This window comes from Phacochoerus africanus, chromosome 14, assembly GCF_016906955.1.
Source record: "Phacochoerus africanus isolate WHEZ1 chromosome 14, ROS_Pafr_v1, whole genome shotgun sequence".
In the NCBI taxonomy this organism is placed as follows: Eukaryota; Metazoa; Chordata; class Mammalia; order Artiodactyla; family Suidae; genus Phacochoerus; species Phacochoerus africanus.
The window spans coordinates 51804576-51828917 of NC_062557.1; the positions used below are offsets into that span (position 1 = coordinate 51804576).

At 57.3% G+C, this 24342-nt stretch overlaps 3 protein-coding genes and 2 long non-coding RNA genes across 13 annotated transcripts; 3 read left to right on the plus strand and 2 right to left on the minus strand.

Moving 5' to 3' along the window:
• Positions 1 to 285: 285 nt before the first annotated feature.
• Positions 286 to 13236, plus strand: LOC125114929 (polyunsaturated fatty acid lipoxygenase ALOX12-like). Of its 2 annotated transcripts, XM_047758590.1 has the most exons (14): positions 297 to 923; positions 1544 to 1745; positions 3144 to 3225; positions 3346 to 3468; positions 3581 to 3684; positions 3924 to 4084; positions 4914 to 5057; positions 5860 to 6069; positions 8359 to 8445; positions 8631 to 8800; positions 9793 to 9914; positions 12219 to 12319; positions 12442 to 12612; positions 12735 to 13236. In XM_047758590.1, exons 1-14 carry the CDS (start codon positions 789 to 791, stop codon positions 12912 to 12914), a joined length of 1992 nt encoding a protein of 663 aa, XP_047614546.1. In that variant the 5' UTR covers positions 297 to 788; the 3' UTR covers positions 12915 to 13236. The 2 variants fall into 2 exon arrangements, with proteins under 2 accessions (XP_047614548.1, XP_047614546.1); XM_047758592.1 differs by lacking the exons at positions 12219 to 12319; positions 12442 to 12612; positions 12735 to 13236 and adding an exon at positions 10029 to 11550 and having other exon boundaries at positions 286 to 923.
• On the minus strand, positions 1675 to 15462 carry LOC125114933 (uncharacterized). 5 transcript variants are annotated; one of them, XR_007131948.1, is made up of 6 exons: positions 14734 to 15462; positions 12545 to 12625; positions 12268 to 12375; positions 3308 to 3635; positions 3106 to 3199; positions 1675 to 1779 (listed from the first exon to the last, which is right to left on the minus strand). It is a non-coding gene; the product is annotated as an uncharacterized LOC125114933 (long non-coding RNA). The 5 variants fall into 5 exon arrangements; XR_007131946.1 differs by lacking the exon at positions 1675 to 1779 and having other exon boundaries at positions 2783 to 3199; positions 14734 to 15461; XR_007131949.1 differs by lacking the exon at positions 1675 to 1779 and having other exon boundaries at positions 2783 to 3199; positions 3408 to 3635; positions 14734 to 15460.
• Positions 15463 to 15465: 3 nt separating this feature from the next.
• Positions 15466 to 17192, plus strand: RNASEK (ribonuclease K). Its single transcript, XM_047758597.1, has 3 exons — positions 15466 to 15675; positions 16341 to 16417; positions 16801 to 17192. The coding sequence occupies exons 1-3, from the start codon at positions 15598 to 15600 to the stop codon at positions 16940 to 16942; spliced, it is 297 nt and encodes a 98-aa protein (XP_047614553.1). The 5' UTR covers positions 15466 to 15597; the 3' UTR covers positions 16943 to 17192.
• Positions 17193 to 17305: 113 nt separating this feature from the next.
• Positions 17306 to 20251, plus strand: C14H17orf49 (chromosome 14 C17orf49 homolog). 4 transcript variants are annotated; one of them, XM_047758593.1, is made up of 6 exons: positions 17306 to 17540; positions 17739 to 17833; positions 18454 to 18555; positions 19220 to 19410; positions 19630 to 19734; positions 19984 to 20251. In XM_047758593.1, the coding sequence occupies exons 1-6, from the start codon at positions 17520 to 17522 to the stop codon at positions 20046 to 20048; spliced, it is 579 nt and encodes a 192-aa protein (XP_047614549.1). In that variant the 5' UTR covers positions 17306 to 17519; the 3' UTR covers positions 20049 to 20251. The 4 variants fall into 4 exon arrangements, with proteins under 4 accessions (XP_047614549.1, XP_047614550.1, XP_047614551.1 ...); XM_047758594.1 differs by having other exon boundaries at positions 17319 to 17540; positions 19988 to 20251; XM_047758595.1 differs by lacking the exon at positions 18454 to 18555 and having other exon boundaries at positions 17319 to 17540.
• Positions 18498 to 22778, minus strand: LOC125114932 (uncharacterized). Its single transcript, XR_007131945.1, has 3 exons — positions 22098 to 22778; positions 19849 to 20121; positions 18498 to 19391 (listed from the first exon to the last, which is right to left on the minus strand). It is a non-coding gene; the product is annotated as an uncharacterized LOC125114932 (long non-coding RNA).
• Positions 22779 to 24342: the final 1564 nt, after the last annotated feature.

The following is a 24342-nucleotide window of genomic DNA, read 5'->3' on the forward strand; positions in this document are numbered from 1 at the left end:
ACATTCTCTGCACCCACTCTGAAGGCTGGAAAAAAGAAGGCTTTCACTGTCCTGCCTCAGTCAGGCCTCCCTCAGCCTCTGGCGGGCATCTGGTCCTAACCCCACCCTCTCTGAAACGAGGTCAGGGGAAGGGAGGGAGAAGGCTTTGAGCTGTTACTTTTCCAGGTTCTAGGCGGCCTGGGGGGCCTCTGGCCACTTACTGAAAGACTGGGCTTGAAGGAGGTAGGAATCAGGAACTGAAGCCTTACTGGGCCGCACTGGGTCTAACAGCCAGACATTCCCAGGGCCCAGCACAGCCTCCCTGGGGTCGGTCCACTTTTCCCCAGGTCCCAGCCCAGAAAAACAGACTTTCCCCTCCGTTTGGAAGACTGACTCACCCCCTCTTCCTCCCAGCTCTCCAAAAGGCCCAGAGCCCTCGGGAAGTGTCCTCCTCGGGGCTCCCTCCTCCCCCGAGGCTTCTGGCCTCAGGCCTCCCGGGCGGTTCCAGAGACCCCGGCGCATCCATCCTCTCGGCCTCACCCGGGCTGAGGCCCCTTTACCTTCTCGCAGCTCCGCTCCGGCCGGCCGGTCGGTCGGGAGGCGCGGCCCTTCCGCACAGCCCGCGGGGCCGCTGCAGGTTTGGGCTAGTCCGGGGCGGGGTCTGGGAGCGCCTGAAAGTGGGGACGAGGGCGGGGACGCGGGCCCATCCTTAAAGGCCCGGACCGGCCCTAAGGCGCCTCGACAGCCGCCGGCCGCCCCGGGCGGCCCCGAGAAGCGCGCACGGCGCGGGTCCCCTCGCCCGAGCCGCCATGGGCCACTACCGCATCCGCGTGGCCACCGGAGACTCGATCTTCGCCGGGTCGCTCAACAGCGTGCACCTGGGGCTGGTCGGGGCGCGCGGGGAGACGGAGCTGGAGCTGCAGCTGCGGCCGGCGCGGGGCCAGGTCAGCGGGCGGCGCGGGGCCAGACCCCCACCCCCCCACCCCCGGCCGGGACGCGGGGGGCTGGCGAGGGGCGGGGTCCGGGGGCCAAACGGCAGCAGGACCTTGCCAGGCGTTGGGACGGCGGCGGCGCCCGGGCCAGGAGAGGATGGGGGTGGGGGGCACGGCCCGGGCTGGGAGCGACCTGCTTCTCCCTTCGCGACGGCCCTGGTCCTCGCAGCCTCCAACTCCTCCTCCTCCAAATGACCCTAGTGTCAATACAGGATGACGGGTCAAACGGGAAGCTCCCGAGAGCGCGCGGGCGCGGGAGAGCTCAGTTAAAGGACCCACGGAGAGGAGGATGCTCAGACCTCACGTCTCTGCGGGCCGTGCGCCGGGCTCCCTCTTCCTCCCGGTGCGACGGGGCGGCTGAGACCCACCGCGCTAAGACCCACCGCGCGGGTGTCAGGAACAGGGAAGGACGGAGGCTGTCTTTGGAGGTCTTGACAACGGAGGCTCCACCAAGAGCCCTCTCCTCTCCTGTCCCCATCGCACGTCTGGTCCCCAACCCCCCCCCTGGCAAAAACGCCCCCCACCCCCGCCCCAGGACCCTGCTATTGAGTCTCCGGATTCTGGTCCCACAGGAGGAGGAGTTCGAGCTTGACGTTCCCAAGGACTTGGGGCCGCTGCAGTTCGTCAAGCTGCGCAAACACCACTCCCTGGTGGACGACGCGTGGTTCTGCGACCGCATCACGGTGCAGGGCCCTGGAGCCGGCGAGGAGGTCGCCTTCCCCTGCTACCGCTGGGTGCAAGGGGACAGCGTACTGTGCCTGCCCGAGGGCACCGGTGAGGGGCAGGGTCGGGAGACCGGGCGCAGGCCCTGGGGAAGGGAGGAGGGGCGAGGTCTGAGAAAGATCAAAGGGGCTTGAAAAAAAGTGGGTGTTCAGCAGGTTAAATGCGGAGAAGACAGGAAATGGGAAAAAGTTATAAAGTGCCAAATTTATACACAGAATAAAAAGGCTGCACGTGGGGCCGGACTGGGACACTTTGTGTAGGTCCCACCCTCCAAGAAGGTGAGGACAAGCAGGGGGCTTGCACCAAGGCTGGAAAACATAAGAGCCGGGGGGGGGGGGGTGAGCTCCATAGGGGGTCTGGGACAGTTAGGGCAGGACAGGTAAGGGTGGCACACGGACTAGGGATGGGAGCGACCCCCCCAGAGGAGACAGCAAAGGGAAACAATAAACGGTCTGACATGGAGGAGTTTCTGTCGCGTCTCAGCGGTTAACGAACAGGACTAGGACCCATGAGGATGCGGGTTCGATGCCTGGCCTCACTCAGCGGATTAAAGATGTGGCGTTGCCATGAGCTGTGGTGTGGTTTACAGACGCGCCTCGGATCTGGCGTTGCTGTGGCTGTGGCGTAGGCCGGTGGCTGCAGCTCCGTTTGGACCCCTGGCCTGGGAACCTCCATATGCTGCGGGTACGGCCCTAACAAGGACAAAACAAAACCAAAAAAACAATCTGACTTGGAGAGCTGGTTTGGTTGGAAGAATATGGAAGGAGACTGTGAGGGGCAGGAGCCCACCAACGGCGGGTGCGGATGAAGGGGAGGACAGCAAATACAGAATTTGTTACCACGGGAAATGAGGAGAGCTGATGGCGGAGGCAAATGAACTCTACCACTTTGAGCCGGGTGAGCACAGTACAGACAAGAGCAGGAACAAGTTGATCATATACACTTTGCAGCTAAGTCTCAGCAAAGGGAAGTCAGGGAACAAAGCAAATACAGCTCTTCCTCAAAGCCTCTTGTGGGCGGGTGAGGTGTGGCAGGTGGGGGCTCAAGACACGTGAAATGAACCAAAGCAAAATACAGGAGAAAATAAGTGTGGGCACATTGGTGATGGAGATTTTATCACCTTAATTAGGGGGATTTTTCCAACCGTAAATATCGATGACGTTGGATCAGGGAGGGAAAAGAGGAGTTAAGAGACCAGAAAGGGTGTATAATCCCGGAGATCACTGTCTCAAGGCAAGAGAGGAGCGCCGAGGGCTAGAGAAAGCCAGAGGGCAAAGCTGGCAAAGATTAATGTGTCTGGGGAACCAATGGAGCGAGGCAAGGCCAGAGGTGAAAGCAACAGAGCGTGACTGACCACAAGGCCTGTGACCATGGGAAGGAAGAGGAGGACAAGGAGGGGAGTGCCCAGGACCTCACAAACTGTGGCCAATCGTCTTGATGTCTCCCCAGCCCGCCTGGCAGGAGACAACGCACTGGATGTGTTCCAGAAGCATCGAGAAAAGGAACTGAAAGAAAGACGTCAGATATACTGGTAACCACCAACATGCAGGGCCTCTCAGCTGTTCCCCCCCCCGCCTCCCGCTACCCTCCCTGACCTGGCCCCCATCACTGACCTGGACACTCTCCCTGAAGCCTTGTCCCCATCTCCTAGCTGGGCCACCTGGAAGGAAGGGTTACCCCAGACAATAGCTGCAGGCTGTGAGGATGACCTACCTCCAAACGTGAGGTTCCATGAGGAGAAGAGGAGAGACTTTGAGTGGACACTGAAGGCAGGGTGAGGACAAGCCTGGGGCTCAGAGTGGGAAAAGGGCTGGGAGACCCACGTGGTGGCACGTGGGGAGGGGCTGAGGGATCGGCGAGTGGGCTCGTGCCTCCCCACCTCCTAGGGCTCTGGAGATGGTCCTCAAGCGTGTCTACACCCTCCTGAGCTCCTGGAACCACCTGGAGGATTTTGATAACATCTTCTGGGGCCAGAAGAGCACCCTGGCTGGTCAGTCGCCCCCCAGGTCTCTATAACCCTTGATGGCCCCTTCTGATGACCCGTCCGTCACACGCCACAGTCCCTCGCGATCACTCCCCCGATGAGAACATATCACCCACAGGCCCCGCGATGAAAAGGCAGGGGCTGGACACGGGGAGGTCACGTGCCTGGCTCGCTGGGGAAGGGCCTGGAGGAGGAATATCCCCACCGTGTAAACATGCTCCCTACATGCCACCCCGACCCCACAGAGCAGGTTCGCCAGCACTGGCAGGAGGACGAACTCTTTGGCTACCAGTTCCTCAATGGCGCCAACCCCATGCTGTTGAGACGCTGCACCTCTCTGCCCTCCCGGCTCGTGCTGCCCTCGGGGATGGAGGCGCTACGGGCCCAGCTGGAGAAAGAACTCGAGGTACCCTCCGCCCTGTGCTGTTCTCTCCTTGGTGGCGCAGCCAGAGCAGTGAGGGGAGGGCCCAAGGATGGGGGCAGCGGAGGGAGGCTGTGCCAACCTGCCGCCTCTCAGTCCAGACTCCAGGGCTGGGAAAACCCAGAGAAGAGGTCTGTAGGGGACACCAGGAGGAGCTCCCAGCATGCAGGGGCAACAGGATGGATTCCCGGGGCACAGAAGGGGCCAGAGATGTGAGCGGGGACAATGACATTCCCTGGCTGACATCGGCACTCTGGACACGCGTGTTCCCGGGCAGGGAGAAAGGTGGGGAGACCTGCGGGGGTTGCCTGGGTGTGGAAGAGCCGAGCGGCACGGGAGGAGGACAAGCGAGGCGGGGATGGGAGCACAGTGTGAGCGCTGGATGCGGCGGCGCGCTGGGCAGGGGAGCCGCTGTGGGTTACCTGGCAGAGGTGAGTTTTGGACAGGGAGTGCAAAAGGGTTTGCTGAGCTGGCCACAACCAGACACAGGGAGCAGATCAAAGGGACAGTGGGGAAGGGGCCTGGCCAGCCCCACAGGGGACAGCTTGCACAGCGGCCTGAGCAGGCCCGGTTCTGAGATCAGACTCACTGCTACAATCCCTGCGTGGGGCGTCCGCCCTCACTAGGCTGTTTCTTCACTTCAAATGAGAGGACTCGGGCCGGGGGCTCAGGTTCCACCGCTAGGTCTCTGCGATGGGCAGAGGGTGGTGGCAAGAAGCGAGATAAATGTCTTTGAATGTCTGCCCCCTTGGCCCCGGCTCTCTGGGGGTTGACTCTGAACCCTAACGATGGACTGCCTTCCTCCTTTTCCCAGAATGGCTCCCTGTTCAAGGCCGATTTCACCCTCCTGGATGGAATTCCGGCCAACGTGATCCGCGGAGAGCAGCAGTACCTGGCTGCCCCCCTCGTCATGCTGAAGATGGAGCCCAGCGGGAAGCTGCTACCCATGGTTATCCAGGTGAGGCGCCCTGGGCCCCTCCCAATGCTGGCTTTCTCTTGCCCTCGACCTCTGCTCCCCAGGACCCAGCCCACTGGGCCTGGCTCCCCAGCTCCCTCCTCAGGCAGCGTGGCCCGTCCTCATGTCCCTGTGCTTGCAGCTCGGTGTCTCCTGACTCACCCAACTGGAAGTACTCGTTCCCGAGTCATAATGGCCTTCTGGAGTCTTGTCCTAGAGCCAGTGGGTCTCAAACTCTTGGGGGCCTCAGACTCACCTAGAGGGCTTGTTAAAACATGGCTCGCTGGGTCCCCCCACCACTTCTGGGTCCGTAGGTCCGGGGTGGGGAACTGGGAATTTGCATGCCTAACAAGTTCCAAAGCGATGCTGGTGCCGCGAGTCTGGAGAAGCACTATTTGATCTCTCAGTCCCTCTGACCCGCATGACCCATCCGTCTCCTGCCCCGCTGTCCTCAATAGTTAGGTAAGGAGCACAGTCAATTATCGCACAGCCCCAGCTCCCTCTTCGGATCCCCAGCGTCGTTCAGGCCCCAGCACGATTCTGCCAAACCACTGTCCGGATCTCCCCACTGCAGTCCCTGCTTCTCACTCCCCCGGGTTAAACTGGAGCGGCACGGTGCTCGCGGGCGCCCCAGCTGGCGAGAGGCAGGGTGGCAAGGTCCTTGCTCCTCCTCCTAGATCACCACCTCCTGGACGGCAGGCACAGCGCTTACTCATCCCTGCTCCCCCAGGCGTGCTGACCGTCATGTCACACATAAAGTGACACGATGTGTGAGTTCAGCAAAGGCTTCATTTCTTTCTCCCAGATCCAGCCTCCCAGCCACAGCTGTCCCACGCCACCCCTGTTCCTGCCCTCCGATCCTCCCCTTGCCTGGCTCCTGGCCAAGTGCTGGGTCCGAAATTCCGATTTCCAGCTGCACCAGCTCCAGTATCATCTGCTGAACACCCACCTGCTGGCTGAGGTCATTGCCGTGGCCACCATGAGGTGTCTCCCAGGGCTGCACCCTGTCTTCAAGGTACATCCTCTACTTTTCAGGTCCCACGTGGACCCCAGGGAAAGGAAAGAGCCCAAGAGCAAATGATACTGCAGCAGCAAAAAATACCTAGATTACTGTGGGGTGAGGAGAAGGACTGTGGGCCAGGAGGAGCTGCGGCCTCTCGGCTCTGGGGTAGCGCAGACAAGACGCAGAGCAGCGTGGTGAGCAGAATCTTGGGTTTTCCTAACGTCGTGGTGCTCCTGCACCATCACCTTCTGCTCGGCCTCTATCCACACGTAAAATCCCCCTTTATGAGTTCAGCCCTCTCCCCCTCTAGTTCCACACCCATGGCAACGTCCTGGCAAAGTGGAGTTGTTACCACTACCCACGGGAGAGCCAGGCCAGCACATGTCCCAGAAGTCGCCTTCAGGCTCTGGGTTCAGGCTGCTGGGCTCTGAATCCTGAATCCCAGCCTCGGTACTGAGCAGATGTGAGCTGTATCCTCATGGCTAGATGGGCACACAGGCGCTCCAGTGTGGGGTTGTCAAAAGGAGCAAATGACTTCGCAGTGTGACAGAAGCGAAAAGCTACAAAAAGCATTGGTTCTTAATGATTATTACTAATATGAGCGGTTAGGCCTCAGGTGCCTTTTCACACAGACCGTGGCCTTGCCAGGACACTGAGCATCTCTCATGAGCTTTCTGAAAAGCGTGGGTCCAGTGTGAGCTGCTTTGACCTCTGACACCAGAGGTATCTCTGGCTCATTCCCTGTGTCCAGCAACAACTCAGATAAATGCCACCACTGCCTGAAACCTGGACATGAACTGGGTGAAAAGCAAGACAAAATAGTCTGAGATAAAAAGAAATGCACGTGAAGATTAGATGGCCCTTTTTTGGCTGTGTCCATGGCATGTGGAAGTTCCCAGACACGGGATCGAAGTTGAGCCACTGCAGTGAGCAACACCGCTGCAGTGATAATGCCAGATCCTTAACCAGCTGTACCTCAAGGAACTCCTAGATGGCCTTAATAGCTAAGGAAAAGCTATTTTTAAAAAAAGACTATTTAAACACGGAGGAGGGGGAGTTTCCTGGTGGCTCAGTGAGTTAAGGATCCAGTGTTGTCGATGCTATGGCTCTGGTTACAGTTGTGATGAGGGTTCAATCACTGGCCCAGGACCTTCCGCATGCTGTGGGCTAGGCAAAAAAAAAAAAAAAAAAAAAAAAAGAGGGGCCTAACTGGGGATGGGGGGCAATTTGACAACAGCCCCTCTGCTACTTAAGCAGGTGGCTCAGGATGTCTCCTCTAAATCTCACTAAAGGTACACACCCCCCAAACACCCAACAATGAAGCAACCAGGGGATGGGGGTGTGGCTTTAATAGCCAATAGAGAGGCTGATTTAAGCTGGATGATATCTTTTTGGGTTTTTTTGGTGTTTTTTTTTTTTGTCTTTTCTGGGGCCGCTCCCGTGGCATATGGAGGTTCCCAGGCTAGGGGTCGAATCGGAGCTATAGCCGCCGGCCTATGCCAGAGCCACAGCAACACAGGATATCCAAGCCGAGTTTGCGACCTACACCACAGCTCACGGCAACACCGGATCCTTAACCCACTGAGCAAGGGCAGGAATCGAACCCGCAACCTCATGGTTCCTAGTCGGATTCGTTTACCACTGCGCCACAACGGGAACTCCCATAAGCTATGATGATGTAAATGACAGAAGCACAAAAGCAAATCAAAAGAGGCTGATTCTCAAAGGCCACCTACACTCCAGGCAGAAATCCCAAAGATAAATGATAACAGTTTCTACTCAAGGATGTCTGTGTACTACACACTCTTCACACGCCACTCGCAGGAGCATCACCGCAGCCTCCTGGGGCAAATGACCCACTGTTGACAGAGGAGGTGCTACAAAGGAGATGAGACAGACCACCACTTAGAGGGTCGGTACCTTGGACAAGTGTCAGAGTGAGCGCTCAAGCCTAGATGGAAACCCAGGCCAGTCTGGCTCCGGGGCCTGACTCACCGAAGTGTAAAGAGCATGAGAGCGAGCAATCAGACATGCAGACCAGCCTGTCAAGGAAGGAAAGGAGCAAGAGGAGCGAAGGCAATGTTTCTGCAGCACCAGGATGCGGGTTCAATCCCTGGCCCGGCACCGTGGGTTAAAGGATCCTGCATCACCGCAGCCGTGGCGTAGGTCGCACCTGTGGCTCAGATCCTATCCCTGGCCTGGAGCGCCACAGGCTGAGGAGAGAAGGCCACCGTGCTGCCTACAAGGAAGGACCCCAGCCTGTCCCCCATAAACCCTCCCCTCTAATCTCCCCCGTCCCAGCTCCTGATCCCACACATCCGCTACACTATGGAAATCAACACGCGGGCCCGGACCCAGCTCATCTCGGATGGAGGTATATTCGATAAGGTAAAGAGGGGATGGGGCGTGGCGCTGGCCAGGCAGTGATCTCCTGCCACTGTCAAGATCCTGGACCCTTAAACCTGTGAGCCTGTCCCTTTATATCCGTGTCTCTAAGGTGAAGCCCCCACATCGGAACCCCTTAGGTACTGTGCTGGCTTCTTCCTCAAGGCCTCGCATCTCTCTTGTCCCAGGCAGTGGGCACCGGTGGAGGGGGCCACGTGCACTTGCTCCGCCGGGCGATGGCTCAGCTGACCTACCGCTCCCTCTGTCCCCCCCACGATCTGGCTGACCGCGGCCTGCTGGGAACCCCAGGGGCTCACTATGCACACGATGCTTTGCAGCTCTGGGAGATCACTGCCCGGTGGGTGCGAGCGGGAGCCGAGAACTGGAGGGGCGGGGGAGGCAAGCCAGTGGGGCTCTGGCCTGAGGTCAGCATGGGGCAGAAGGAAGATGAACATAAGAAGGTCCCACAGGGGAGTTCCCGTCATGGCTCAGTGGTTAATGAATCCGACTAGAAACCATGAGGTTGCAGGTTCGATCCCTGGCCTTGCTCAGTGGGTTAAGGATCCAGCATTGCCGTGAGCTGTGGTGTAGGCTGCAGGCACAGCTCGGATCCTGCGTTGCTGTGGCTGTGGTATAGGCCGGCAGCTATGGCTCCGATTCGACCCCTAGCCTGGGAACCTCCGCGAAAGTGGCCCAAGAAATGGCAAAAAGACAAAAAAAAAGAAGGTCCCACAGGAGGAGCAGAGGACTCGATCCTGGGGTGAGATGAGGAAGGTGGGGAGACAGCAGGTTGGGTCTGAGGAGGAGGACACTGGGATGGGGCTGGAGAGCCGAAATCTAGTCCCAGTGGATGGAGAGACTGAGGGAACTGGAGGACCCAGTTTTTGTTAGTAAAAAGAGTTATCAACCATGTATAGGGTATTCCAGAACCAAAGATCCCTATTTCCTTCCTTTCTAAAGGAGTGTTTATTTTTTTGACCTTTTTAGGGCCACATCCGCGGCACATGGAGGTTCCCAGGCTAGCGGTTGAATCAAACGCCAGATCCGAGCCATGTCTGCGACCTACATCACAGCTCAAGGCAACAACGGATCCTTAGCCCACTGAGCGAGGCCAGGGATCGAACCTGCATCCTCATGGGTACTAGTTAGATGCGTTTCCACTGCACCATGACGGGGACTCCCTAAACTAGTGTTTAGAAAGAGCTAAGGGATGTGCCAGAGGGCGAGTCTTGTCAGCTGTGTCCTCAGACACGGTGAGCGTCGGCTGGCCAGAGACCGCGGCAAAGTGCGGAGGTCAGAGGCCAGAGCCCTCTCCTCTTGGGAAGCTCACCTGCCTGATCCTGGGGGCAGGTACGTGGAGGGGATCGTCCAGCTCTTCTACCACGGGGACGATGTCGTCAAAGAGGACCCTGAGCTGCAGGCCTGGTGTCGGGAGATCACTGAGGTGGGGCTGTGCCAGGCCCAGGACCGAGGTAAGACCCCCTCCCCAGAGACAGGAGCTCCTTGGACCCTCTGCCCAGAGCCCCTTCCCAGCTCTGCCTGTCGGGGGTCAGGACGGCAACGCTTCGCCGCGTTCCCGTCTCCAGGCACACGTGCAGCGTCTGAATCCCATGCCCACCTCCTAAGACTCAGGACGAGTCGAGACAGCCCTCCTCGGAGACCCTGGCCATCAACCTTCCACCCTGACCGCCTAACCTGCCATAGCACGGGGCCCAACAGGGCCAGAACTTCAGCCAGCGAGGGATCTGCCCGGGCCCCGCTGGGCAGGTGATCTCCTCGCCCGGCTGCCCAGTCCTGCCTGAGGATATAGATGGGAAGAGAGGGCCACTAAGGGCTGTGCTCACGCCGTCTGTTTTCCCTCTCCAGCCCGCTACCGTCCAGCACATACACACAGGAAGTCCGGGCACAGGGCACACCGACCACAGGGCAAGGTGCTTGCCAGGTGCCAACTCAATCAGTGCTCCAGGTGCTCTGGCTCAACCCTAAATGCCAGGCCCTGGCCCCTGGGGCTCCCATTCCTTTGGCCACTGCGGCCTTCCCCGCCCCGGGGCCCCACTGCTGCTAGGACCAGCCACTCCCTTTACCACCTCCTGCAACAAACAGCCTTTCTCCAGCTCGCCCTGAGCTCATCCTCCTCCAACACACATGGGCCTGCCTGGACGGCCCCACGTTGCCCTCCAGTCCCCGCCCGTCACACTTCACACCAACACCTCTGCCACTGTGTGGGACACCTACGGTTTACTGGGGAGCTGCTGCGGCCAGCCCCTGGGGGCTCAGTGAGCAGTAAATCAGCACTCCCACTCCGGAGGGAGCGGCTCCCTGGGGAATCTCTGGCCGCCCCTGCCCCCCACTTCCAGGAGCACACTGTCTCTACTCGGGATCCAACCTTGACAGTAAAAACAAACACCTGCCACCTGCGTGTTAGCCTGACCCTCCCCCAGTGCCTCGCAGCCGCCCTCCCTCCGCTCCCCCTCGGTTCTCACAGCGCACCTTTGCCTCATTTTCCCCAACAGACTTTTTAGAGAAAACTGTGTGAACATTTTAAAAAGTCTGAGATTAGCCGTCAGGAACTCCGGTTCAAGGTCAGCCTCTGCCTTTGCCCAGCTGTGCGATCCTAACGAGTGGTTTAGCATCTCTGGTCTTGTATTTCTTTTTCTTTTTCTTTTCTTTTTTTGGCCACCCTGAGGCATATGGAGGTCCCCGGCCAGGGATCAGATCTGAGTCACAGATGTGAGTGACGCAGCAGCTGCCGCAGCGCTAGATCCTATAACGCGCTATGCCGGGCTGGGGATCTAATCGGCGTCCTGGCCGCTGCAGAAACGCCACCAATCCCAGTGGACCACAGTAGGAACTCCTGATTTTTGTTTAATCTATAAAAAGGGAGTGATTATATCTGTTTCACCTTCCTAACAGGGTTGCTGGGTCTCTGAGCCCCCAACTTCCACTGTAAACCAAGTGACCAGACATAATCCATTATGGAAAGCCTCTCTTGGCTGTGACATTATGAATCTAGGACCTCTCTCCTCCTTCACGTTATACCTCAGACATCTGTTAATTCCCTGCTTGGATTAGGTGGAAGCATCCCTAAATTCCTTTTTTAAAAAAAAAAACAAAACAATTTTTATTTTTTCCTTTATAGTTGGTTATACTCACCCCTGAGTTCTCAACCACTTTTTGACAGAGGATATTTAATCACTCTGACTTTTTCAGCCCCCAACCCTGCTGTAGTAACAGTTATTATGTATGGAGCTTGTGTATACATATATATATATACATTTTTTTGTTTTGTTTTGTCTTTTTGCCATTTCTTGGGCCGCTTCTGCAGCATATGGAGGTTCCCAGGCTAGAGGTCGAATCGGAGCTGTAGCCACCGGCCTACGCCAGAGCCACAGCAACACCAGATCTGAGCCGCATCTGCGACCTACACCACAGCTCACGGCAACGCTGGATCCTTAACCCACTGAGCAAGGCCAGGGATCGAACCCGCAACCTCATGGTTCTTAGTCGGATTCGTTAACCACAGAGCCACGACGGGAACTCTGACCCACCCATTTTATAGGTGGAGAAGTCGAGGTTCAGAGAGGTGAAGTAATTGGCCTAAGGTACTCCAAATATATTGCTTGAGCCTGAATTGAAACCCATGTCTGATGCAAATATATTTGAATCAATGAACAACTAAACATCCATCAATGCCAAAATGTAGACCTTCCAAGATACTGGCCTTTATTTCTCTCCTCTCAGGCTGCAGCCTCGAAATCCTATTCTTTCCTGCCCAGGTTTCCCTGTGTCCCTCCAGTCCCAGAACCAACTCTGCCATTTCCTTACCATGTGCGTCTTCACGTGCACCGCTCAGCATGGGGCCATCAACCAGGGCCAGGTATGGACAGCTGAAAGCCCAGGTCCCCGAAGGCAAGTGTCTGGACCTTGGGAGGCCTAAGGGAGAGGTGGGGGATCAAACACTAAGTAGCAGGATCCTAGGGGTGCAGTTTCTTCCCCCAGCTGGACTGGTACGCCTGGGTCCCTAATGCCCCCTGCACGATGCGGATGCCCCCACCCACCACCAAGGAAGACGTGACAATGGCCACAGTGATGGGCTCGCTACCTGATGTCCGACAGGCCTGTCTTCAAATGGCCATCACATGGCATCTGGGTCGCCGCCAGCCAGACATGGTAAGAGAGGACGCTGGGGAAAGGGAAACGACAGTTGGAAGGGAAACATCAGGGTGACAGGCTAGGCTCCAGGCGTGTCTGCCTTCCGACCTGAAACTGACTGACCCTTTGTTTTTTCGTAGGTGCCTCTGGGGCATCACAAAGAAAAGTATTTCTCAAGCCCCAAGGCCAAGGCTGTACTAAACCAATTCCAAAGAGATTTGGAAAACTTGGAAAAGGCTATTACAGCCCGCAATGAGCAACTTAACCTGCCCTATGAATACCTGAGGCCCAGCCTCATAGAGAACAGCGTTACCATCTGAGCTCGAAGGCACCCCCAGCAGGAAGACTGCAGATCAGCTCTGGGACCGACACTTGCACCTTGAGTTTCAAGGTTTCTTACAACTCTGCTGCTGCAGCTCCATTTCCTCCCCTAATTAAACACCCTACATCTGTACCCACGAGCTCAAGAGGCAGGTGGCAAAGCTTTTCTGTAAAGGTCCTGATAATATTTTAGGCTTTGCAGGCCACACAGTCTGTGTTGAAACCACTCAGCTCTCCTGTTGTAGCACAAAAGCAGCCACCGGCAAGATGTAAATGAATGTGACCCGTGTTCCAATAAAACTTTATTTATGGACAGTGAAATAGGAACTGCCTGTGTCATAAAACATCCTTCTTCTTTTGGTTTAGTAAACCATCTTAAAATGCAGAAAAACAGGAGTTCCCGTCGTGGCGCAGCGGAAACAAATCCGACTAGGAACCATGAGGTTGCGGGTTCGATCCCTGCCCTCGCTCAGTGGGTTAAGGATCCAGCGTTGCTGTGAGCTGTGGTGTAGGTCACAGACGTGGCTCGGATCTGACATTGCCGTGGCTCTGGCATAGGTTGGCAGCAATAGCTCCCATTAGACCCCTAGCCTGGGAACCTCCATATGCTGCAGGTGCAGCCCTAAAAGGACAAAATACAAAAATAAAAATAAATAAAATGAAATGCAGAAAAACAAAAACCTGTGCCTTTGCTAAATGGAAGCACAGGCTGCAGGCTGGATTTGGCCCTCAAGGGCAGTATCTGCCCAAGGGTGACCTGCAGGAGCCTGAGGAATTGACTGTACTTGCAAAACATCCAGAGAATGCTGGGCGGTTGGGTTGGAGACAGGGAAGATTTCTTGGAGAAACTCAACCAATTCTCCTTTCCCAGGAGCTTGACTTCATGCTTGGTGACCAACTCAAAAATTCCTGACTCTTTTTTTTTTTTGTCTTTTTTGCCATTTCTTGGGCCGCTCTCGCAGCATATGGAGGTTCCCAGGCTAGGGGTTGAATCGGAGCTGTAGCCGCCATCCTACACCAGAGCCACAGCAACGCGGGATCCGAGCCACGTCTGCAACCTACACCACAGCTCACGGCAACGCCGGATCCTTAACCCACTGAGTGAGGCCAGGGATCGAACCCGCAACCTCATGGTTCCTAGTCGGATTTGTTAACCACTGCGCCATGACGGGAACTCCTCCTGACTCTTCTTTGGCAGCTTTCCTTCCTCCCCTTCATCTCCTATTCACACACCTACCCCCAAAGTCCCTGAACGAGAATGGTGCTCCCAAGGCAGAATAAAAACCTTCACCGCACAAGGGCTTCCCTCCATACAGTCTCAAACAAAAAAGAGACACAATTCACGTCTGAAGGTCATTTTCCCAGCCTCTGCAGTACCCCAGGGCCTCTATTTTTCCCAGGTTGCAAGTTCTCTGTCATGACCCTTCTAAGAACAATATGCACAAAATACATGGAAAAATAACACAAATGTATGCTAACCACTGACAGTGTTTGGCTCTGGGGTCTTGGGATCAAAATGACCCCTCTCAATTATGCTAAGATCACCGTCCTGACTAGAATGCATATGACAAGCTCAGCGCAAAACTGTGTTCTTCAAACACCACTATTGCTCTGAATAATATTACGGATCATCGTCTCTCACCAGCAAAGTATACAAACTTATCCTTTGGAGAATATGATCTATTCATAGTTTCAAAATCTTGTGCCCTGCCTTGCTCAAAGGACTTATGATCCGTTTTCTTAGTTTACAGCAGGGAAGCAAAGCGACATTTTTGTGGACTTACTCCTTGCTCCAGCACATCTGGCAGGACCACTCACCTTAACAACTTGTTCACTGAGTCTGCTTTCCCTGGACTTTTCCTAACGCCCGTATTTTTCCTGGACTTGGCATCCAAAACGCTTCAGTAGTCCATGTTTGGTAACAAAACGCTACCTAAGTATTTCCAGCGCCAAGAACCCTCAGCAATCTTAAGGCGCTCTTGCCACAGCAAGTAGGCTTGGGCTTGGGAGGGGGCTCCTGCCTCCTTTTCCTGGGTCAGGACGTCTATTTTAAAAGGTAGGGATGCGTAGAGAGGAGATACAGAGGTTCTCCCTCCGTTTAAATCTCTGTCTCTACTTACCACGCCCCCTTCAGGATACCACCCGAGACTATGGTATCTGAAAGAAAAATCAGATAACTTCAGTCCTCTGCCCCTAAGAGCCCATCGCCAAGGTCACCCGGGTCTCCAGCAGAGCTTAAACTCTTTCCCGAGGCCGAGCTACGGCTTCCTCCTCTTCTTTTGCCCTGCCAGCTTTGGTCACGTGACGCGCTAGCCCCTCCCATTCATCCGGGAGAGGCGGGGGGGACGCCAAGAAGCCGGGGGCCTTTACTCCAGCCTACTCTCACTTCAGCTACGTAGGGGTCAACAGAGGATTCCTAAAGGGCTGCTACGGTTCTAGACACACCGTCTGTTCCCGCCAAAGTCCGGGGGGATCCGGAAGCGCCAACATTCTCCGCTTGGCGCCCCCCCACACACCCAAGATGGTTGGATCCTGAGGCCCCGCCCCCTCAGCCGCCCTACCTGCTCTCGGTCCTCTGCGGCTCGAGCCCCCAAGTCCTGCTCGCTTTCCCCCAGCTCATCGGCCTCCTCCTGCCGCCTTTCTACCTGGCCCACCTCTAGGCGATCCCCGACTCCCTTCTTCATGGCGTCGCTTCTGTGCTGTGGGCCCAAGCTGGCCGCCTGCGGCATCGTCCTTAGCGCCTGGGGAGTGATCATGTTGGTGAGGGGACCGCCCGGCGAGAACCGGAGAGAGGGCCTGAGGGGCCCTGTTGCTGGAGGGCTGGAGGCTAGGAGACTTCAGGCCTTGGAAAGCAGCAGGCAGGCTGGAGGGGGTGGTTGATTAGCCGCTGGAGAACGAGAAAGAACTGAATTGAAAAATGGAGAACTGGGAGGGGGGAAAGGGGAGAGGGGAGCTGGAGCTTGGAATGGGAGCCGGGGATGGTACATTTGGAGACCCCTCAGGGTAAGAAGAGCTGGGTTCTTGAGAGATCCTTGAGCTGAATGGAGGGCACTGGGAAAGGGAGCGCTTGGTCCCGAGATGGGTAGCTGGGCCTTGTTTCTCGCCCCACTTGAGGAAGAAATATGGAGAAGTGCCGATTCCCCTTGACCTCCTCCGCGCTGTCCCATGATAATGACGCCTCCTGAGAGAAGGATAATCTGGGTCCCTCACTCTTCCTGCCCTTGCCCCAGCAAAGTCTTCTTTATGTCACACTCACCCTATTCCGGGTGACTGGAGCCCAAATCCGGCAACAGTCATCCCTAATCCCAGGTCGTTTTGGTAATTCCCAAACCCAGATGTTGTGGCAACATTCAAAGTGGGAGGAGTTTAGGCGGTGACCCGTCAGGTACCTGAGGTTCAACAAGCTACCCTTTTCCTTTTTTCAGATAATGCTCGGAATCTTTTTCAATGTCCACTCTGCTGTGCTCATTGAGGACGTTCCTTTCACGGAGAAAGATTTTGAGTAAGTGGAGAGGCGGCAGTGGAGATGGTCAGAATTATGGGTGGGGAACTGCAGAAGGTGGGATGCTTGGGGCCAGGAGGCTAGGGAACTGGGTGCGGAGAGTTGCTCTCTTTGGCACACAGGAGCAGTTTTGGGTCAGACCTCAGCGACCATCCTAAACCCACCACTTTGGTGCGGCTTCTTTAGTTAGGCATTTTATTTTTCTGGGCCTCCGTCCACCTCTGCAAAGTGGATACTATACTAGAACTCACCCCATAGGGTTATGAAGATTGAAAAAGATAACACACGTAAAATCTTTTAGAACGGTACCTGGCACATAGTGCTCAGTAAATGTTGGCTGCCCTTAATGTTTCTGACATTTCTCTACCTAATCCCACCCCTAGGAATGGCCCCCAGGACATATACAAGCTCTACGAGCAAGTCAGCTACAACTGTTTTATCGCCGCGGGCCTTTACCTTCTCCTCGGAGGCTTCTCTTTCTGCCAAGTTCGGCTCAATAAGCGCAAGGAATATATGGTGCGCTAGAGCACCACTGCGTTTCCCCCTCCAGCCCCCTCTTCTATTTAAAGACCACCCGGTCAACCCCGCCCCCGCCCCGCCCCGCCCATTCTGGAGCCCTCTGCGGACTGGGTTTCCCTGGCTAGAGATGGAATCCCTTGTTCACCAACCTCGGGAGACTGCCCCCAGTGGAGGGAGGCTAGGGCTGGCCGTCCCCTATCCCTCTGGCCCTCTTGCCATGTCCGGTTCCACAATAAAAGAGAAACTGCTCTCTGAAGCCTCCTGTGTATGCTTGGGCTGGGGGGCGGGCACCGGGGCGGGAGATCGGCCTCCAAATAGGGAGTCCCGACCCCTCGACGGAAGTGGAATGCAGCAGAGCCGGAAGTGAGGCGGTGTCTTCCACTTTCCTTCCCTGCGCGCGCGGAGGCGACCTAAGTAACCGTGGCTAGTGAGGCGAAGAGCGGCCGAGCTGGAGCCAATCAGCTGCGGGAAGGGGCGGGACTTCCTGCGCGGAGGCCGGAGCCGTTCGGTCTCCCCGCTCTCCGTGGTCCCGGCTCTGGGCTAGCGGCGGCGGCTGCGTCTCCGTGAGGAGGCGCGCGGGGCCATGACGTCAGCGTCCACAAAGGTTCGACCTCCCTCGCGGACAGCGCTCCCTGGCGGCCACGGGAGGGCGGGCTCTCAGTTGGCTCCCGGCTCTTCCGTCCGGGGCGGGGGGCGGGGGTGGGGTGGCGGGCGGGAGTCCAGCCTGGGGTGGGGTTAGGGGCTCCGGGCGGGACGGCGCGGGGGTGTGCGCCGGCCCCCCGTAATGCTGCCCCGCCCCCAGGTCGGAGAGATCTTCTCCGCGGCGGGCGCCGCCTTCACGAAGCTCGGGGAGCTGACCATGCAGCTGCATCCCGTGGCCGACTCTTCCCCAGCGGGGTACGTGAGCCCAGGCTGGGACGTGGACGCTGAGAGCGGACGCTGGGACTCGGTCACAGACACGGACACTCTCTAGGGCCGGGACAGATGTTAGTTTCCCTTTGTGCCTGGCACAGCGCAGAATAGGTGTTAATAAATGATTGTTGCATGAATGAATGAATGAATGAATGAAACACAGACTGAGGCTCACGATCCGGACTCATTTCACAGCTCTACCCTGCTGCGAACTAGCAGACTGTAGATCACCACCACTCCCCACCTACCCCAAATCATGTGGCATTCTGTCAAACTGCTGCAGACTGTGTTTAGGGGTTCTGTTTGTAAGATTCCTACTTTTGAATGCTGTTTACAGCAGCAGTGTCACGTTGGGGGGGGAGGGTTTCTTCTAAGGTGGCGTTTGTTGCAATATTGTGTGCTTGGGGGGTCCTCAGGGTTCCCACGGGGCCTTTTTTTTTTTTTTTTTTTTTTTTTTTGAAGGAGGATGTCTTTGTGGACCCGTGGGAGGGGCCCCAGGCATTGAGGGGAGGAGGCTGGTTGCTGTGGAATGCATGGCCGGTGGGCTGGCTCCACACCCCTCCTCCTCCTCCCACTTTGGCAATTCCCCTCTCCCCTTCTGACAGTGCCAAGTGGACGGAGACGGAGATAGAGATGCTGAGGGCTGCTGTGAAGCGATTTGGGGACGATCTTAATCACATCAGCTGTGTCATCAAGGAACGGACAGTGTGAGGGAGGGTTGGCTGGCAGAGAGAGGGTGGGTGGGCAGCTTTCTTCCTCCACGCCCGTTGCTCCGTCTTCCTCAGAAGGCCCAGCTCAACATCTTTCCTACTCGGTTGCTAGTTTTGTTAGCATTCCCTCGAGGACTGAAAGAGTAAAAGAATTGTTACAATTGATCAGAAGTTAACTAAAATGCTCTGGCAGTCAGGCCCTTACAAGAATTGGATTTTAGGTTGCCTGAGCAATCGAATCTGGTGAGAGGCGTTCCCTGGTTATTTGTACAGATCTTTCGAGACGCTCCTGCGGTGTTTCCAGCGGTATTAGGATTCTGAACTAGCAGATCAGGATAAGTCTCAGGCTACCTGTCGATCACCCAGGCTCACCTGGTAGCTTCCACACATCCAGACATCCCTCCCAGAAGAGAATTAGGAGCTGGGCCTGTCCCACGGCTCAGACGAGGGACTCCGCTCTTCACGCTCCATTGGCCCTAAGTGGCTGCACAGCTTCAGGAAGATCAGAGCCCGCCCAAAGCGTTGGGACCCTGGCCTGCATTCTTAGGACGGGGTGCCCCCATGTCCCTTCAGAGTGGCCCACTGCCCCTGCCCTCCCCTCCCTTCTTCCCTCAGCCTGTCTGACAACCCCCCTTCCCAACTTGCTCTCTCTCCTCTTCAGGGCTCAGATAAAGGCCACGGTGAAGCGCAAGGTATACGAAGACTCCGGCATCCCCCTTCCGGCTGATTCGCCCAAGAAAGGGCCCAAGAAGGTGGCATCTGGCATCTTGTCGCCTCCTCCGGCTGCCCCTCCACCAAGCAGCTCCAGTGCCCCCGAGGCCGGGGGTCCCCCCCTAAAGAAACAGAAGGCTGGTGAGGGCTGTGGAGCTGCTGCCTAGGGATTAAAGGGCCCACAGGAGGTTCTGTGAGAGAACTGGGCTTGGGTGAAAGGGCACGTCTCTCTTCTCCCAGTGAAGGCTCCCAGAGAGGGGCTGGAGCAGGGGAGGGACGGAGGGCGGGCTTGGAACTTTGGGAAGTGGAGGTGGGGGGGACGTCAGGGGACCCAGAACCTAGCTTGTGCCCCCCTCCCAGATGTGACACTCAGTGCTCTGAACGACTCCGACGCCAACAGTGACCTGGTGGACATTGAAGGGCTGGGAGAGACTCCTCCGGCCAAGAAACTCAACTTCGACCAGGGTAGGAGTCCGCCTCCTCCCACAGCAGCTGAAGGGGTGCCCCCACCCCCCGCGCCCCCCTGTGCTGATGCCGATGGTGGGGGGCAGACCTCGGCAGGAGCCCCCTCCCACCTACCTGGGCTTTGGAAGAGAAGGTTCCCTCCTGTGCACGCCGGGTCTGTCAGGTGCCCGCTGCTCCGGGAGGTCGGGGTCGTCTCGGAGGTCACCTTGGGGCTCGCTCCATCTCGGCCCGTTTCACTTCCTGTTCCAGACAGCCTGACCCTGGATTCTGGCCTTCTTCTGACCTCTGCTGATCCTCCTCTGCTCTCTTGCTGAGCCTGCCACCTCTGACCCCTGTCACTGTTCACCCTGGACCTGTGGACCGCCTGGGACTCTGAGCAAGGCCTGCCTGAGAGAGGGCAGAAAGGCCGCCGGGGCGGCCCAGCTTGCTGTTCCTGTATGAGCATCCGGCCCCGACCCCTCGGATCCCCCGTCTGATGGACATTTTTATACAGAAAACAATAAAGATCTCCCTCTCAGCTTGGTGCCTTGGGCCTGAGGTTATTGGAGGACAGGGGACTCGTCCCTCTCTCCTTAGGCCCCCGGGGCTCAGCCCCTCCTCCGCAGCTCTCACCACCCTGCCTGGGGCAGCACAGCCAATACTGGCAGACTCTCCGCCCGGTGCCAATATTTCTGTGCTGCTAGAGCCAGGGGGGCTGCGTGTGGGCAACGAAGGCCCCCCTCTGCTCTCCGGAGGCGGCACGGACTCCGGGGTCTCTGGCAGGCAGTATCCTGAGACCCTGGGGACTTCAGGGGGGCAGCCTCCAGCGCTTTCACACCTCCCCGACCCCACCTCAGCAGAAGGCCCCAGATGTTTTTTGTGTCGCTTCTCCAGGGTGGCCTCCAGGCCAAGCCTCCGCGGTGCCTCCCCCACCCTCGCTCTAACACCACAGTGTGGTTTGGACGTGGCCACAGTGCCGTACAAACCACAGTGTGCTGCTGGGGCGGGAGCAGGACTGGGGTGGGTTGAGAGGAAGGGAGCACGCGCCAGGGCTGCGAAGACCCCCACCGCCAAGGGCGGGAGGTCGCCAAGGCTTAAAAGGCAAACATGGCCCCAAGAAGGGCTGGGGAGGACAGCAAGCCAGAGCGAGGAGCTGAGCAGGCACCTGGAGGGAGAGGGCCCCGAGGGGGAGCTCGCTGTGGGACAAGACTGGGCGCATCTTCCCTGGAGGCTCTCTGCTCAGGGGAGCCTCAGGGTGGGGTCAGAGGCAGAGGAAACGGGGAATGACTGTGGGGACCAATAGACGGCCTCTCGGCTCAGCAAGGGCAGGGACCCAAGGCTTCCTGTGTCCGTTCCTCCCCTCCCTGGGTCAGAACCCAAGAGAAAGCAAGGAGAGACGGAAGGCCAAGGACAGCAGGGTTGGGAGTTGGCAGTCCAGAGGTGGTGGGGCCGGAACATGGTTGGGAGAGGGGGGCCGGAAGTCGCCCTGGGCCCTGGGCCTGCCACAAGATGGAGGCCAAAGGCAGGAAATGGAGGCCAGGGGGAAAGGGGAGCAGCAGGGCCCGGGGCGGGGGCCATCTGGACCTGGGGGCCAGGTATTTACCCCCCAGCACTGTCCTAACTCCCCACAGCCCCCCAGGACCCAGGTCCCACCCCCCCGCAACAACCCCCATCAGCCCATCCACCAGGCCCAGGAAGGCGGGCCCACCCCAGAAAGCCACGTTTAAGCTGAGACAAACATGCCTCTCCCCACCCCCACCCTAGGCCTTCCCTCAGCCTTCTCCTCCTGTCCAGGGCTGGAGTTTTTAAAAACACCCCCCAGAAAGCAGAATCCCAGGTCCAAAGTCCCTTCCGCAAATCAAAACAATATCTGCTAAAACCCACAAGCTACCTTCCCATCTCGCATCCCATCCTATACCAACCCCCCTTCCGACACACCCCCCAAAACTCTTAGCAATCACAAAGATCTAAGATGGTGGTGTAAGCAGACTTTTTAGGCCCCGGGGGATGCCAGACCCCCTCGGTCAAGACCCCTGTCTGTCCTACATCAAATCCTGCCAAGGCCGCCTGCTCCTCACGCCACCCTCCGCAACCCCCAAACCCGAACAGCTGCCCCAGCTCCCATCCTCGGCAGAGCCTTTGTGGGGATGAAACAGAAATCAAACACTACACTAACGGCTTGGGATGGTGGGGGGCCCTCTGGTCTCAGTCTTTGGCTTCTACCTGGGGGACTGCAGTTTCGGGGTGTAAGAGAAAGCCTCTCCAATCATCCCCCCAGTTTCAAGACTGACAAAGCCCAACCCCACCCCAGCACGCACCTCCAAACCTCCCCCCCAACCGCCACGTCTCTCCTGAAAACAGGGGACACTTTCCTCCCCACTTACCTCAGCTACTCTCCCCTGAGATCCTGGTCCCCTATTATGAAGGGAACAAATTTTGGGGTGCATCCCTCACATTTGGGGTGCAGGAGAAAGGAGCCGCCCCAGTCGCATCGCTGGCCTCCTTCCTCTCGGCTGGCTCAGGGAGTGGGGAGTGCCCTAGGGAGGGGGGACCCCCACAAGAGAGCACAGGAGGGGGTTCCTCCACTCCCAGTCAGAACTGGGGACACCCCCCCCAAACCCGTCCCAGCCCATCCGTCTCCAACTCGGCGGGAGAGGCAGCTGCAATGCCCCAGTCAGATTCCCCCAACACTACATTCCTCACCCCATCTAGAGGGGTCCCGGGGGCCCCAAAAAATCCCAAAAAAATCTAGGATGTTGGCAGGACGGTCCTGGACTAGCTCTCCAAATTTGGGGTCCTCAGATCCCCCCGTTTTTTCAGGAAAATTCCGTCTTTCACCTGCCTCCCGCCAGCCCTGCTCTGTCCCGATGCCAATTTTGGAAGTCACTCCCTCCTTCCTCCTCCCCGTCTCTCCAGGCCCCCCCCCTGCTCGGGGGCTAGGGTCCAGGACACCTGGCTTCCAGGCCAGGGGGAGGGGGGCACTCCTCGGAGGGCTAGGGGCCAGGAGGTCAAGCTCACAGCCCCAGTCTTAGGGAAGCAGGAAAGCCCGATCCTCCCTTCCCCTCCCCCCTGGCTGGTCTCGGTGGTGGTTTAGGAAAGCCTGGAGGATTGGAATCTGCCATTGCTGTTGCACAGGCAGTTTTTTTTCCTTGGGTTGGGGGGGTGGGCGGTGGGAGGGAGAGAGGGGAGGAGAGCCGAAGACAGCAGGCACCGGGGTGTGCAGAGCCGGCCTGGCTTGCCCACCCCCAGCCCCTGCCGCCGGGGGGACCCCCCCCCCCATCTCACCCACACTCCCAGTCCTCTGCATGCTTTCTGTTTGGGGCTCTTAATCTAGCAAATCAGGGTTCAAGATTCACCTCCCTGTCACCGTTCCAACAGCGCTGTCCTAGTCACGGGGGTCCACTTTACCACAAGATACCCCCATCTCCCCCGTCTCCCCCCAGACCGAGGCGTGCTCCCTCAAGAAATTGGGGTTCAGAGTCTGAAACCATCTTTTCTCCCTCAGATCTACCCAGGCCACATCGGAGTAAGAGAAATGATGCTCCCTTGCCAAATGTCTCCCTTCAGATCCTGGGCATATGTGGAGGTTCACTCGAGAAAGAAACTTCTAGAATCTGGGGTGAGAGGCAGTGTAAGCGAAGGGCGTCTCGGACAAGCACCGTGCTCCCGGTTAAGGGGACCCTAATCAGTCTCGCCTTATGAGCCATTACTTAGCTTCCCCAAATGCACCCAGAGTGGCAAAACACCCCCAAATAAGGACACCCCCAAACTTTCGTCTCCTTTCCTGGGCCCTCACCTTGACACCTCCCCCTGGAAAAAGCTTCCTGGCCAGCAACGCGTATGCAGGAACATCCCTCTCCTCGAAGTAAGTCTGCACAACATTCAGTATAAAACTTTGCTCCCCGTCAAGGACCCGCAAGCACACAAGGCTTTCAAACTGGCTCCCAGCTCCCTAATATGGTCTACCTCAAGCTAATAAAAACCCCAAATTGAATTTCCTGCCCCCCAAAACATAGCCTGAGCCTTGGCGCTTCTCTGGCACCCCAAAATAGACTGCATCCCCAAATCGGGAGGATTCCTCCACTGGAACTCAGATGGTCCCCACGCACCAATGACTATGCACCCCCCCCCCAAACAAAGCGCTCATCCACCTCCAAAGAACACCTAGCAGGTTCTCCTGATAGTCCAAGATGACCATCTCCAAAGTGTGGGTGCCCGGATCCCCAGAACTAACGTAGCTTCAAAGTCAGCTCCATGCCTCAAACTTACTACTGGCCCTCAAGCCCGAACGCAGCCCCCCTGGTGCCCAAACCAATCAAACTAATTCAACATCCCATAAGAAACACGCACCCCACAATTGACAAATTAACCAGATGACACAAAAGCAGCTCCATCCTGATACCAAAGGGAGCCCCTAGTCAAACTCCCACCTCCAACTGGGCAGAGACCAAGGTAATGGCCATTTGCAAAAGCCACCTCACCATCCGGAATCCTGAGTGGTCCCCCATTCCCAGTTTCTCAACAGCTCTTTCCTGCACCCAAATAAAGACACCCTCAAATCTGAAGGGGAGGGCCCCAGGCCAGGTTAGGCAGCTCCATGGATAATGGGCAGTCATCACTGGGTAACTG